This window comes from Uloborus diversus, chromosome 3 (genome assembly GCF_026930045.1).
Source record: "Uloborus diversus isolate 005 chromosome 3, Udiv.v.3.1, whole genome shotgun sequence".
NCBI classification, from domain to species: domain Eukaryota; kingdom Metazoa; phylum Arthropoda; class Arachnida; order Araneae; family Uloboridae; genus Uloborus; species Uloborus diversus.
In genome coordinates this window covers 191,576,735-191,592,201 of record NC_072733.1, presented here as the reverse complement: position 1 = coordinate 191,592,201, position 15,467 = coordinate 191,576,735, and the positions used below count along the sequence as shown (strand labels likewise).

The following is a 15,467-nucleotide window of genomic DNA, read 5'->3' as shown; positions in this document are numbered from 1 at the left end:
CTCGGATGGAATAACTGAACTGGTGGTGTATTTTAAGTATTTGTGCCTTAGCCCTGGCTTAGGGCGGTAACTTACTACAGAAGTATTTAATGTTTTGTACTGGTGAGCTTGAATTTTATGTCAAAATGTATAATTTGGCACCTGTTGCGCTAAAAAGAACACATCTCAGGGAAATCAAGTGTTTTTTATAGAGCGTAATGTTGTAAACAGTCAGATTGGTGATAATGCTATTTTCATGATAACTTACCCCAAATTGGTCAGCTTCGTAATTTAAACTCGATCTTCATCGTTTTTGTGTGTATTCTTAGCTTGTAGTGGGATTCCTTCAACTTGTTGAATTGACGACATGGACTGTGGGGCAGCATAGTGTACAATGTTAAATTTTCTACAGTTCTAAGACTATATGCACATTTCTTTGTCAATACTATTGCATTTCTCTAAATACTGATGTACTTTTTCTTTGACTCATGATAAATTATATTTGAATATTAAATGTCTGTCATGCAGGATATCAAGGAAGTCGCATAAAATGCTGTGGAGTTGAAAAAAACCAGTTTCATCCAGAATGTTATCCTATTCGAGTGCCATCTAACGATCCTGTTTTTGGACGCAGCAGTCAGAACTGTATGGAGTACGTGCGGTCCTGCTCTGCACCACGCATTGGGTGTACATTAGGCCCTAGAGAGCAGATCAACCAAGTGACGTCTTTTCTAGACGCTTCCGTTGTCTACGGTTCCTCAGTAGAAGAAGCCAATGTCCTGCGAACTTTTCAAGGAGGACAACTGAAGATGCAAAGGACGGCAGCTGGAAGAGAACTTTTGCCAGCAGATGTAGAGCAAGCCTACTGCAAGAATTCTGGAAAAACTAGGTGCTTCCAAGCTGGTGAGTGCGGTATTTAATTAAGTCGTTGAGAGCTAAAGTGGTGTAGGTAAATGTTTTTAAAGTTGCCTTCAGAAATTAGTTTAACTTTAAAATAGTCCATGCAAAAGTAGCTGTAGCACATCCGAAAAGGATTTTTTTGGAATATACCCCCCCCCCCCCTTTTCTGAAATTCAGATTTTTTTAGCCATATCAAAGGGCTAAAATTAGCCATATCCCTTCCAACAAAATTTTCTAGTCAATCAACTGGAAAGTAGTGTAAGTCTAGGTGCATTGCCTGACAGCGTGTACAGTGGGACTTCAATATGATTAGAACACTAATTTGAACTTCCTTTCTACAAAACAACTCAATTACTCAAAATCTTATTTCATTGACTTACACCACCTTTGCTCTCAAAAGCTCAATTATTACTAATGGAAAGAGCAATAATAGGAAATATTTATTTTTTTTTACTGCAATTTCTAGCTCATTTAACAGCACATAGCAATGCATGCTATTAGAGATGCTAAATGTTATTTGCATTTCGGGAAATTAAACGAAAAAAGTGTATATCTAGAGTTATTCGTTACTCGAAGCTTAGGAAGCGAAAAATAACATTCGTTTCTCTGATTATCTTACTTTCAACAATTTAACTTCATTATATTTAGCCTGATTATTTATTAACTATGTACTTTTTTCACACTTTTTTTATTTGGAGTTTTTCTGAATTTTTGAGTGTCGCAAAGGCAACGTATCTAGTTGTGAAGCTTCCAACTAGTCTTGCTTTTTTCCTATGTTGCCATTGGTTTTTTACAGAGAATCTGTCATTTCCCTCTTCTGTGCTTTAATTGTACTTAAAAGTGGTTTGTGAAATACAAACAAAAAGTTTTTCAAGCATGGAAACAATGCTGCAGATTAAACTTAAGGCTTATCAATATTAGGCCCAGAACAAATATTTTTGTTATGTAACAAAATATAATTCAAACGCACATTTCGTATCAATAAACTAGCAGTTTTCCTTTTTGAAGTGTCGCATAATAATATGAACATGGACGAAAAATATGGCTTGGTAGCCAGTGTAAGCACTAGATTTGCTAATTAATGTAAAAACACTGTCAGCCGAAGAGCGGGCAAGTTCTTTTAACGTATTATGGAGCGATTTTTCCAGTGTGAGACGATAGAAGCTTTTGAGTTTGTGCGCCATATTGCTTTCAATTTGCATAAATTGCTCTAACCAGTAAGCCAGTTAGCTTCTAACGTTTTTCATCGGGTTTAAATCAGGATCAACAGTTGACAATAAAATTACATGCAAACTATTACTTAGAATCCATTTCCAAGTGTTATTTACTGTGGATGGATGCCCTGTCCTGTTGGAATATTCAAAAAGCTAAGCTAATTTCCTAGACAACAGGTAATACATTTTCTTCAAGTAGATTTTGACTGCTTATTGCAATCATTCTCCCAGAGGAAAACTCAGTGTCAGCTATGAGTAACCCTCCATCTTCCTATTGGTTTTGAAAATATAGGGTGCCCGAAAATACTTTGACACCTTAAAAAAAATCATACACAAGCAACAAATTGTCATATGGGTCATTCTTCAAAAAGTGTAACTTTTCTGTCACACGCCTTTTACAGAAAATTTTTTAAGGAACAATTCATTTAACAATGCGTTTTAATTTCATCAAAAAATATATCTATTTAAACCTGCCAACAATTTTTTAATAATAATTTTTATTTTTGTATATTTTTGGTTCACAACATGTTAATTCTCACCTCCGTGGCATGTCACACACCTTGTGTGACTGTTTATGCTGCTTAATAACTTGTTTAATTAAAAGTATGTACTTATTTATTTATTATTCCTTTCACAAGTGTCTCAAATACTAATTGTTTAAGTGTATTTAATTTTTTAATATTGTGTTTTAGTTCGTTATAGTAGAACAAGGAGTCATGTCACACAATAAATTCTCATCTCCGTTACCTAAACACAAAATGCCATTCCTCATTAACACGTGGCAGTAATGACATCAAATTTTATTTTCCATGATACAAAGGATCCCCCTTGTTTATTTTCAGCCATAGTTGAAGTTGTGAGATTTCTGTCGAAAAACAAGAAGATAGATTTTGCTTTAAAAACTTAGTGTGGTTATTCAGACTTCTCACCTCCGTTGACTTGAATTTCAGGGATGTAAATTAATGTAAAAAAAGAAGTGAACATGTTTTCATATGCTTAATATGTGCAAATTGTAGCAACGGAGAAAAAAATTTCCATGAAAAATGTATCTATTAGGCCTATATTAATGGAAAATTCCTCACCTCTGTAAATCTCTCCTCCGTGACAGACCCTTATCAGTGTCATTATTTTTGAGGTGAAAATAAATAATTCAATGGGAAATACATTAATAATAGGCATTCTACCAAAATTATAAATTGCCAGTATATCCTCAAATTTACTAAGTACTATTTTTTGATATACATTTGAAACTACTAATTAATTCGTACTTTAATTAAGAGAGCTTACTGTTATATTCCAACTAATCATTAAAGTAGTTGATTGTGTTGCACAACTAACACAATTACTACTTTGATATTAAATTTGCCTCGATATTTAAATACTGAAAGTGTTTTTCTTTTTTTTTATTTCCGTGAACAAGACATTTTTTTAATTTTTTTTTTTAATTTATGGGTAAAATAATTGGAATTTAGCTAGACCACTGTTTATGGTTACTTCTAGTAGGTAACACTTTCATGTAAGAATAAAAAAAAAAGAAAACGAAAGGTTTCAAAATTGAAAAATATTTGCTTTCAAAAGTTACGCTTTCTGAAGAATGACCCATATGAATTTGTGGTTTGCACTAGAATAACCACAAACTTCACAGATTCAGAATTCTGCTAACCAAGTTGTAGTAAGAGTGCAGTATTTTTAAAATGGCGGCAAAACAAGAAGCGTGGTTTTTTGTGTGGCCTTCGATACCCGTGATATTCGTCTGTTCTTTCAGTCCTTTGTGCGCACAACTTTCTTTATGTACCTTCACTACCAAAAGCATTAGAACTCAAGAATAGCATCCACGCCGCAGTGATCATGGCCCAGACATTATCGGGACCACGCTAGACGTTACCCGGACGTAACACACACACACACACAAATTAACACCTTTCTTGTTTTGTTTTTGGGTTTCTTTACATGGAGATTCGGTGTTCTTGATTAGTTTATATGCTCGTATGAAGAAAACTTCGATTACTGTCCACATAATTTCGCAACACCATTTTTTAAGATAATTTATGCTTTCAATAAAGTTAAAGGGGTATATTGATTATCAGTATGTATTAGGTGAGATTATTGTACTTTTTTCCGGAATAACATTTACTGATAATGGTTTAAAACTTTTTGTCTTGTTATACTAAAATTATTAGGTGTTCATATAATTTTGAAACCCAATGTATAAGCATGTATGATACTTCAAATCAAAACATTCTCAAACAGCATTCAATTCTTATTCGATTTCAGGTGATATTCGTGCCAATGAAAATGCTGGTCTTGTCGTCATGCACACTATATGGGCTCGCGAGCACAACAGGCTTGCTCGAAACCTTGCTGTTCTCAATCCTCATTGGGACGATCATCAGCTTTTTGAAGAAGTTCGAAGAATTGTTGGAGCTCAAGTAAAATTTTACTTTTTAAAACTATGCGATAAACAGTTTTTATATTGAGAGAGGGGGTGGAGTAAAGAAATGTAATGGTACATACACCAATCTTGTAAAATTCTGAAGGAATACTTTTGGATTGCATTTTAACTGGAAATTCTGCTGTCACTTCTTTGAATTATTTGAAGAGGAAACATTGCAGTCTACTTTTCCGTAAAATACTTAAAAATAACCTAAATATTGATATCAGCTTTAAAGAATGCAAAATCTACTTTAAAAAGACAAAAGAACAAATAAAATAAATACATAAATCAGAAATGAAAACAGATATGGGAGAGTGGCACCAGCACTGCATTTATGCTGAAGTAAAATGGGAAAAAATATTTCTAGCTTGTCCAGTCGATGTAGCAGCAAGAGTCTAAGGCTGCTAGCTCTACTTGTAGAGCTAGAAATAAGTTAATATCTTTTATTTCAGCAAAAATACAGCGCTGTTGTGACAATTCCAGCTGACTCTGCTCTAAATTTAAAAACTAAGTAAGTTATTGTGGCAAAGAAAATAAATATCGTCAGCACTTTTGTCTTTTTGTCAATTTAAACTAAAGTAGAATCAAATGCACAAAATGTTTGTTTCAAAACAATTGGCCACGACAGCTTCGTTTTCTAAAACATACCACCGACGAAACTTTTTGTCATTGAAAATAAGTGTTGAAATAACGTGATAAATCTAACTTTATGTTCAGTTTCCTGTTTCCTGGTTATATTTCTCTTCGTGACATATTCTTTAAAGATTTAGCAATTTTGGAAGACAAACTATTTTTTTTTCTTTCAGCTTCAGCATATAACTTACAAAGAATTACTTCCGGCAATCTTGGGACAAGATATTACAGACAAGTACGACTTGCAGCCGCAAGGCAGTGGCCATTATACAGGCTATGACATTAACATGAATGCCGGATTATCGAATGCTGTAGCAACAGCCGTATTTCCCTTCCTGTTTTCCATGATGCCCTCTCACTTCGATCTCTATTCCAAAGAGTACAAAAAAGTGGGCTCACGAGCTATGAGCGATACTTTCTTTCGCACAGATGAAATGTACGATTCGAACACCTTTAACGAATATCTCATCGGATTAGTTAGCCAGAAAGCACAAAATCGGGACGAGTTCATCTCCAAGGAAATGACGAATAACGTATTCTCTGATGTGCGTACTGGTAAGTCATTCACTAAGACAGGCTTAGCTAACAATTTTTCTACAATTAGATGGACTTTAGCGAAAAGTAGCGTAATGACGCTCAGGGAACATATGAATGTTTCTTCAAATTTCCGATACATTTTAACAAAGGATAGGGAACAGTTTACGATTAACCAACTTGCATAACAGTTTTTGGAATTTCATTTTAAACATAGTTAATTGCACTATTGATTGAGCGGTAATGCCCAACATGGTGGTATGGATAGAGCACTTAAGCAAGGCAAAAGTCACATATGTGTGGGCAATTCACACCATTTCATCCGTGTGTGACAACTACATGAGGCTTTATGCAACTATTTTCATATATTGTGGTAGCAAAAAATGTTTCTTTATCTATCCCGAATTCTTCGCAAAAGCAGCATATTTCTGTCTTCATATATTGTCTGATTAGAAACAAATTATCCGACTAATCAACGTCAGCACAGAAAATGATCTTTTTTCAGTCGATTGATATCATATACGAACTACTTTAAGTTAAAGTCCTAGATCGTAGCTTAAGTAGCGACACGTCCGCCATCTTGGGGCTAAAGGCCGAAATTCTTCCTATTCAGCTATAACGAAGTAGCGTGTTTTGCTTCTTGATTGTGGATAAACATACAGTTAATAAGAAACCACAACCGATTCCGATTCGATTCCGATTCCGAGTCACATGACTACAACTGCATTTTATGTGGAGGACTGCATACTAAGTGCCTTGCCTCCATTATTTTTATACCGATAGATGGCAGCACCATCACCGGATCGAACAGTTAATGAGAATTTAGAACTAGTCCAGGAGCTAATAGCTACCTGGTGCTAGCATCCCCAGAGGTATCGTTTCACTTGGAGGACATTGAGACCACGAGCATATTTAATGTCGCCCAGTCCCCTTTAATGACGACGGTGGATCTTCGACCATCGAGGTTCGAACTCAGGACCCTCCGGCCCCGAATCCGACACTCTACCGATCGGGCTACCACGGCCCAAACCACAACCAAGAAGCAAAACATACTGCTTCACCGTAGCAGACATTGGAAGAAAGTATCCTTAGCACCAAGATGGCGGACGTGTCGCGACATTAATTCTACGATTCAGGGCTTTATCTCAAGTGAGTGCCATTAAAATTCATCGTCATGTTGGGTTTTAATACATCATCGTTGGCTTAATGAAACACTACCGAAAGAAATAAAACCATGAACGCATAACTAAATGAACAATGTATATACAAAGAGAGATAAATTAAAAAAAAGTTTGAGCCTTTTGTTAAAAATTCATAAAAAGATGATCCATCAGTGTGAGGTTCTGTCAAGCAAGAACTTTTCTTGTGTTTTTAGCTTTAGTTAAAAGATACTTAAATTCGTACAAGCAAGCGTCAGAAGAGTTGTCAAATTACGTACGATGAACTATAAATCAATCATGATCGACTGTTGATCGTGATTGAACTGTTGACCACCTGTACTCTAAAACAATGCTATTTTGGATAATCAAGAATTAAATAATGAAAAATTTCATTTAGAGTGTCACTTATCAATGAAAACGTTTTTATTCAGTGAAATATAATGAAACAAAGTGATTGCTTTTTGAAATTTAAATTAAGATTGGGCGTGCCTTTGAATATTGAAGTAGAGTTTTGACATTTGACCTGAAAGAGAAGGAATACAAAGTAAAAATATGAGGCATAATTAAAAAACACAAGCATATCCGTGTCAAAAACAGACCATTAACTATTCTCCCTCTGTTCCGGATCCAGCCAAAAAAAAAAGGTCATTCGATGCAGGTTAGAACTGTCATATCTAAAGAGACTATTGAATTGATTGTACAGCACAACCACGTTTATCCGAATTAACTGGGATAAAAGTCAATCCGAATGATCTAGTTAATATAACTAATAATAAAAACAAAATCTTAAATATGCTGACTTATCTTTTATTACATCAAAAATAATGCTTTGTAACAAAATTACATCGGATCGTTTTGAGCTAACATATTATTATTTATTGTTTAGCTACAGTGGTGTCAGACTGACGTTCCAAAGTACGCCATGATGTTTGTTAGATTACTATAATTTATTTTTACGATCTATGCAGGAGTTGGATATTTAAGTAAAATACAAAGCGAATGTTGGGTGTACTTGTAGTTCCGTTCTTGCTATCACTGTTTAAAATTAGTATTTGAGTGAAGATTATGTTTTTAAAAACTCTAGAATAATGATCCGGTTTAACAGGCGATCCAGATAAATGAGAACCGGATAAACGAGGTTCTACTGTGTATTGAAACTAAGCTTTCAGAAAATTGATTAGCTGTATTTTTCTTCAATGTGAACCAAGGTCTGTTGATTAGAGTACATGACCAGTGAAAAATGTCATTCATTTGACGAAGTTTGATAAATCAAGAGAGCCAACGAACTTTAAAAAGATATTCAGCGTTAATGAACCTTTGACTTCAACTGTGTCTCAGATTTTAGCATTAACCCTTTTTAACCGACTTCAAAAAGGAGGCGGTTATCAGTTCATACCGTATGTATGTTTTTTTTTTTTTGTTTGTCCACTCATAGCGTCTCACCTAGTGGACCGATTTTGATGATTCTTTTTTTAATGGATAGGGGATGGCTCAACTTAGGTCCCATTACTATGTTTGACCATATTTGTTCTATAGAAAAAAAATTATGGGCAAAAAACAGTACATTTTATGCAATTTCCCTATTAAATGATTAAAATGATATTGTAGCGAAGTTCGCGATTTTCATCCGTGGATAACGGTGGCTTAGTGGTAGAATTCTCGCCTCCCACACGAGCGACCCGGGTTCAAATCCTGACTAGGACAAAGTGAGTTTTACTAAAATTTCGTTTCTACTGTTTTCCGTATTTTCTCGAATGTTCTATTAATTTCTGTATCTTTCCAAGTCTGGAAAGTTTCAGCACTTTCTCAAGTTGTATATAAGGAGATGTAACGTTTATTCGTGGTTCTGAATAAAGATCTCGGAGTTGAGACTAACGAGTATTCGCTTCATTTGGCTTTCACATTGTCTTCGCTATCTTCATCTACGCGACAATATGAAACTCATTGTTATAAAAGTTTGGTGCCATATAACATTAATAGTAATTGTAATGATAATTTTGAATAAAGGCTTTTTTCTAAAGCAATACAGTGATATAGAGCCGAACTTCTTACTAGGTAACTTCTTACTTTTACTGAAATATCTACATTAACACTAAAAAGAATAAAATAAAAAAATTTTGAAAAAAAAATAGAACCGACTTCAAAATTGCTCTAAAAAGTGAAAAATAATTTTATTCTGAAAACACCATCGATAATGCTTTTAAACATAATTTTTGAAGTTGGCGCAAAAACGATAGATAAAATCATTCACAGTCATAACTCAACTACAACTATAAATTTAACCAGGCCCAGTTTCTTCACTATCACATAAATTATGCATTGATGACAACATATTTAAATAACGATATAAATGTTTCGTTCGTAACTTTGGATTCTTTTCTGAAAAAAATATGAACGAAGCATGGTTACACTGGATTTTACGTTTTGTTTTTGCGCCAACTTCAAAAATTATGTTTAAAAGCATTATCGATGGTGTTTTCAGAATAAAATTATTTTTCACTTTTTAGAGCAATTTTGAAGTCGGTTCTATTTTTTTTTCAAAATTTTTTTATTTAAAGTCGTTATCATGCACTTCACGATGACACGTAACAATTACATTAGGCAAAATGTACATAAATATGGGTCGAAAGACACTTTAAAAAAATTTCTTTTTCATTAATTTATTTATATTTTTTGTGGTGATAAGTTTCTGAGGATCTACAGAAAACTTATATTCGAATAAAGGATAACCTCTTGTGAGGTACTGGGTTCACATTTACGAGTAAAACAAGCAATATTCGTGTATATCTGAAAATGCAAAGTGTGGCTTTAATTTTGCGTTATTTTTACAATATTTATCCGTTAATTTCATTCACTGTTGCGTTTAAAATGATCATTGCATTTATCTGTGTGATATCATACAAAATCCACATCAAAAACTCCAAATCTGAAACATTTTTTACTATGATTTGATAGTAAATTCATTTTATTTTTAACTAGGCTATTGTATAAAACTGTCTTTTAATAGAGAACTCAATGAATAGTACGAAATGAAACAATTACTGTACGATTTCTTTGTCACTTTCCAAAGGTTAGATTCTAAGTATTTTGATTTTTTTTTAAATCATTAAAATCTTGTCGTTCTGTTTTCAGGGTCTGGAACAGATTTAGCTGCCTTCATTATTCAGCAGGGACGTGACCACGGTATACCGGGTTATACTTATTGGAGGAAATTTTGTCGCACTGAACCAATAGTAAACAGCTTTGATGATCTGAGAGCAGCTATGCCAAGCGATACAATACAGAAACTGACTAAAATATACAGGTAATTTTTAACAGACTCAATTTAAAATCCTGTAAGTTCTAAGGACTCTTGCTCTTTTTAAACTAAAATCAAACTCTGCGGCAAATCCATATACCAATTCAATTTTTCAGCTTTCTCTTTCAGCAGCTTTGTTAGCATAACATGTTAATTATTATTATTATTATTTTTTTAAATTTCGTTGCATAGGAGTGTACATGATATTGATTTATTCACTGGAGGTTTGGCCGAGACGCCTTTGAACGGAGCAGTCATTGGCCCTACCTTTGCTTGTTTACTGGGAAGGCAATTTCATTACTTGCGACGAGGAGATCGATTCTGGTACGAAAATGATATTCCACCTTCTTCTTTTACAAAAGGTAAGGAATCGTGCTCTTCTTTGTTAATTTTAGCATAAGATAAGATGATAATTGAACAAATATCCGTGTCCTGAAAAGTAAGAGAAAATGACACATTGCTAAAATAGGCAAAAATTTGCAGGAAACTGCATAAGATGGTTTCTGATGTATCTGAAATCTTTCTAACATATGTGTTCTCAACTGGTGGTGTAGTCTGGCTCTGGTTATAAGATTCTTAACATTGGACCAGCTTATTCATCTTGGTCTTGAAAGAGGAGAAATTCCTTGATTGGTACATCGCCAATAATCTTTATACCAGCAACGAAGTCGACTTTCTTCATTTCTATTTAAGCAAATGAAATCGTTTAAGCTTCAACCCTCCGAAAGTCAACTTATCAATGCCAGACTATACGCATAAACATTGGAATGTGCGAACTTCTGTTGGGGTTGGCGCTAGTCCATCAAAACGTATACTGGATTCAGAATTATATTGATCACGCTAGCATTTAATTGTGACAAAAGTTTGAGTAATATTGTGTGATCTTACATTGAAATAAAAGTGTTGTTAATTTACTTCTGAACTGGTATTGAAAAAAGAACACAACTTACTGAGCTTACCCGCGTAAAGCGTATACGGTTTATCCGAGCCTGGGCAAGAACTTGAAACTGCTGCCCTTACCCTTCCTTCATGTTTTTATACCGAGGTTTCCACGATCCCCCCCCCCCCCCCCGCAGAAACAGTTTTAATCCCCCACCCGGGTCCCACAGAAAATGCCACTCGAGGCAATGGCCCCAAACATTAGACTCTGCTGAAGGATAAGTATGGAAACAAGCTTAAAGTTGAGGATAATTAATGGCTTTATCTGTGTGTGTGACCAAGAGGTAGCCGAACAATGATAACTTTGTACAGAACAACAATCCCAGTGTTCCCACTTTTTATTTCCTGGGACAAATTTAGTTTTAATGCCTGATTAATATAAACTTCGTTGTAACAAAATGTCCACCGAAGTAAAATTTCTTGCTTTTAATTTAAGTTTCCTATTCGTTATCAAATTCAAATAATTTAACAGTAAAGTTTTAACTATAAAGTTTAACCCATATAAATGAAACTAAAGAACGGGGGGGGGGGGGGGTGCATAGTTATGCACAAAAAGGGGAAGCGTGGGCTGTAAAAGGTTCAGAACTCTGACTCGAAAACGAATACCTTTTTTTGTCGGTAGACGATCCTGACCTGAATAATGAATAAAAGATTTATAATACTAGGATTTAAAAAAAAAAAAAAAAAACTCGCTTTATAAATAGGGGACACATAAAAATTTAGTGTGCAAATTTGAATCGACAGGCAGCTATTTTTATTCACAGAAGCAGAATTGTAACTAAAATTAAAAGTACGAAAGAGAAGGTTTGACATTTGTGTCAAAATCAATTGCTCTAGATGAAATAACGTCGGACATCGAGCGGCAGTTTTTACGTTAAGGCTGTGGAAAACACTCATGATTATATTAGAGAAATATTATACACATATATGTTTTAGAAAAAAAAATGAAACGCGATTGCACAACCATTCAAATGCTACGGACAAAGAAAATCAAAGAATAAGAGCCCCTCCAAAAAAAGGAAAAGACTTTAAAAAACAAGACCCTAAAAATTGACACAGTCTGCACCATAGACTCCGCCCCCTTTTCCATGACGCCCTTGAATAATATTTATGTTTACAAAATTTCGGGGATATTCATTTTATAAAAACTCCTTACTCATGGATTCTTGTTTAGGTTCTGAAGCACAACAGTAGATAGCGCCACTTACTATTGTTGCGTCCTTTGTAGTTTGAAATTCACTTTTCCGTAGTGCTGCTATCTAGTGTCGTAATTGGGAAATATTAGTTTAAGGCAATTTTTTTTAATGCTCACTTTTATTATTGTTGTTATTGTTGTTGTTGTTGTTATTGTTATTATTATTATTTACAGCTCAGTCTCCTCCAGTCTTAATTCTGAATTCCAACAAAAATATTTAAGAATTTTAACATTAATGAATAATTGCTATTAATTTTTTGTTGTTTCGCTTTTATATTAGAATGAAAGAAATTTATTAAGCTTAAAATCCAATTTAATATGATTTGTTTACGGACTTAGTGGCGTAGCGAAGGAAGGGAGGGGAGAGATTAGGAGTAAAAATGTCTCCCAGAAGCCTCGGTTTCAACATCATTGCCAATGCCAATCCCGAAACAGTAGTATTTTCGCGTGTAAAGTCTGTTTTGACCCCCCCCCCCCCCAGAACGTAATTCCAACTGCGCTCGTAGCTAGCTGCGCTATGAACTTACCGCAAAATGTTGCGTTTGAAGTAGTAAACTTTCTAGTTCTATAGGTTACAGCGATGCAATCAAAAAAAAACTCGTTCCTGTTCGAAAAAAAAAAAAAGGATATGAATATATTTATTATGCGTATTTTATTTATGAAAGATGCAGAAAAATTAGCATCTTTTCCTAAGAAATTCTTTAATTTTTCATATGATAAAAAATGATATAGTGCAGAGAATAATTTAGGACACCTTTATCGTCCATACATTTATAACACGTTGGAAAATACTGGGATTTGTGATTGACGTAACAGAATGCCACGGAGTTGTATAATAAATTATGCACTTGAAATGTATCTTATTTATTTTGCTACAGGTGTCAGAACAATGAAATGAACTTCTAAGTTTCCGAATAAAGCAAAAAAAAAAAAAAATTACATTTACAAGCAATGAGACATAAATAAGTGCGTAATATTAAGTATCCCGCCAAAAAAAAAAAAAAAACTAATAATCAAAATATTGATTTTTATTTCCTGTTTTGGCCCCCAAAAAATATTAGCGAATAATAAATAAATCAGTAAGTTGCATCATAAAGAAGATTTAATGTATAGTCATTATGAAGGATGTACCTGTCTATGTTGAGCACACCCGATTTTAACTTTTCTCCAAAAGCCTGTTTTTTTCTTTTTCTTTTTTATCTTTGGTTTACAAATACTGAAAAAGAAGCGTCGCACGGACGTGAAGATAGAAAAAGAGAAATATATTTGAACACTCTATTAAGAAAACTGGAACCATCCAAAACAATCTATTTCTTGTTTTTACAGTTATGGTTTCCTTAATTTAGGAGCAACTCAACACTAGGGAGATCTTGCAATTTTAAAGAAAACCTCTTATTAGAACCACGGTCTTTATTAATGGTACGACATCGGTGAAAAACTACGATGCTTAAAATTAAAACATCGATGGTATCGATAAATCGCCTCAAAAACATCGATGTTTTGAAAAATCAATGTTTTGTAACTTGAACTTTTTACATACATTTTAAATCTTACAAATTCTAATAAATGCTTTTTTGAGAAAAATGAGCGTGTATAAATGAATTATTATTAAAAATAAATGAATTATTTGAAATCTTAATTTTAAATCAAGTAGCAAAAAGTAACTCATGCATATCTTTAAAATAAAAACATTGGAAATCAAAATAAATTAATTGGAATAATTTTATTGCATCTCTTAACATGATTCCCGTGTCATATAAATACTAATTAGTTTGAGAAATTGGTTATGTTTTTAAGACTAGGTAACACGATAAATAAAATGAATCCTAAGAAAAAAGTGTGTTCTAAGAAGATTTTCTGCTGAATTTTGAATTGTATGAAGTACATTTAAAACACAAAAGTTAGTCCATGATTTTTTAAATATTTATAGCAATTTGAAATAGGTACTGCTACTAACATGGTACATATTTAATATACAATTTTGATTTATCTATTTGAATCAACAATTTAAAGCGGAAAAAATAGAAGTAATGTTGAACTTCCATTACATTCAATAATCTTGTTGACAGTGTGCTGGAAAAAATAATTGTGAGCTTTTCTCTAACTTAGGTGCAATTTTTCATTCAACTATATTTGAAAACTTTGTCCAATATGAATGATGATGGAATCCTTGTTTCATGACGTAATTTTTATCATTACGCATAGTTGCGTAAACATAATCATTCTAGTTTTTTCGCATAAAAATTGGCACACATGCGTAGGGGAATGCGGAGCAAAGTGAAATAGCGGGGCAAAGTGAAATGGTGAAGTATTTACTTTGAGCAAGAATTAGTAAATGGAGGGAGCAAGTCCAATCAATGGCGTAGCAAATGCTGAGGCGAAGACCCCAAGTGACATGACTTAACATCGACGTATGATTGACACGTTTTGCTAGAAACTAGTGAAGAAAAATCTGATTTCTCCCTATGCTTTGCTTTAAAGTCCATCACGTGACTTGGGCTCTTTCCATCACGAACGAAAGTATTCACTCCCCCCATTTTATCTCTTCTCATTGAGTATTTATTCTGCTTTTAACGCCACTTATCTAGTATTTTAGCTATGTAGTAACACGTGTAGACTATTCCAATCAAGAAAAAATTACCTCTGAAAATAAAAAAATATGATAATGCAAGCAATTTTCATAAAATGATACTCACTCATTTTTTTATTTACTCATTTATTTGACAAAAAAATAAGAAGGGAAAAAATTCCACCCTTTTTTGAAGGTGCAAATTTACCGCCAAAAATAAAAAATATTGTTTCAGTGCAAGTTTCATAAAAAATATATTGTTCTTTATTTATGTACCATTTTTCAGAACAAATTTACAATTCGTTCATTTTGAAAAAAGTAATTTAGCTTAACTATTTCACTTTTCCCCCACATTGCCGTACTACTTCAACGGGAAAAACGCTGATGAATTTTTGCCACCAATCATTTCAAAGAGGTTACAAAAGAATGATTTTCTCATCAAACGGTACTATTTATAACTCGAAAAATACGAGAGTTCAAACAAAAACTGAAATCGAAGCGAAACATTTGAGGGTTGATCTTCCACTTTGGCCGCTATTGCACAAGGTCCGATCAAGTCGATTTTCAAGCTAGCTCCAGAGGTCCAACTAAGCACTTTTTTCTACTTAATGT

General features: G+C 33.7%; 1 protein-coding gene across 1 annotated transcript in view; it reads left to right on the top strand.

Moving 5' to 3' along the window:
* Positions 1–15,467, top strand: part of LOC129219104 (uncharacterized) — an 89,744-nt gene that overhangs the window by 50,612 nt on the left and 23,665 nt on the right. The window contains exons 6-10 of the mRNA XM_054853423.1: positions 508–882; positions 4,368–4,522; positions 5,334–5,715; positions 9,987–10,158; positions 10,345–10,514. Coding sequence (XP_054709398.1) covers positions 508–882; positions 4,368–4,522; positions 5,334–5,715; positions 9,987–10,158; positions 10,345–10,514 — 1,254 coding nt within the window. The remainder of the gene's footprint in view (positions 1–507; positions 883–4,367; positions 4,523–5,333; positions 5,716–9,986; positions 10,159–10,344; positions 10,515–15,467) is intronic.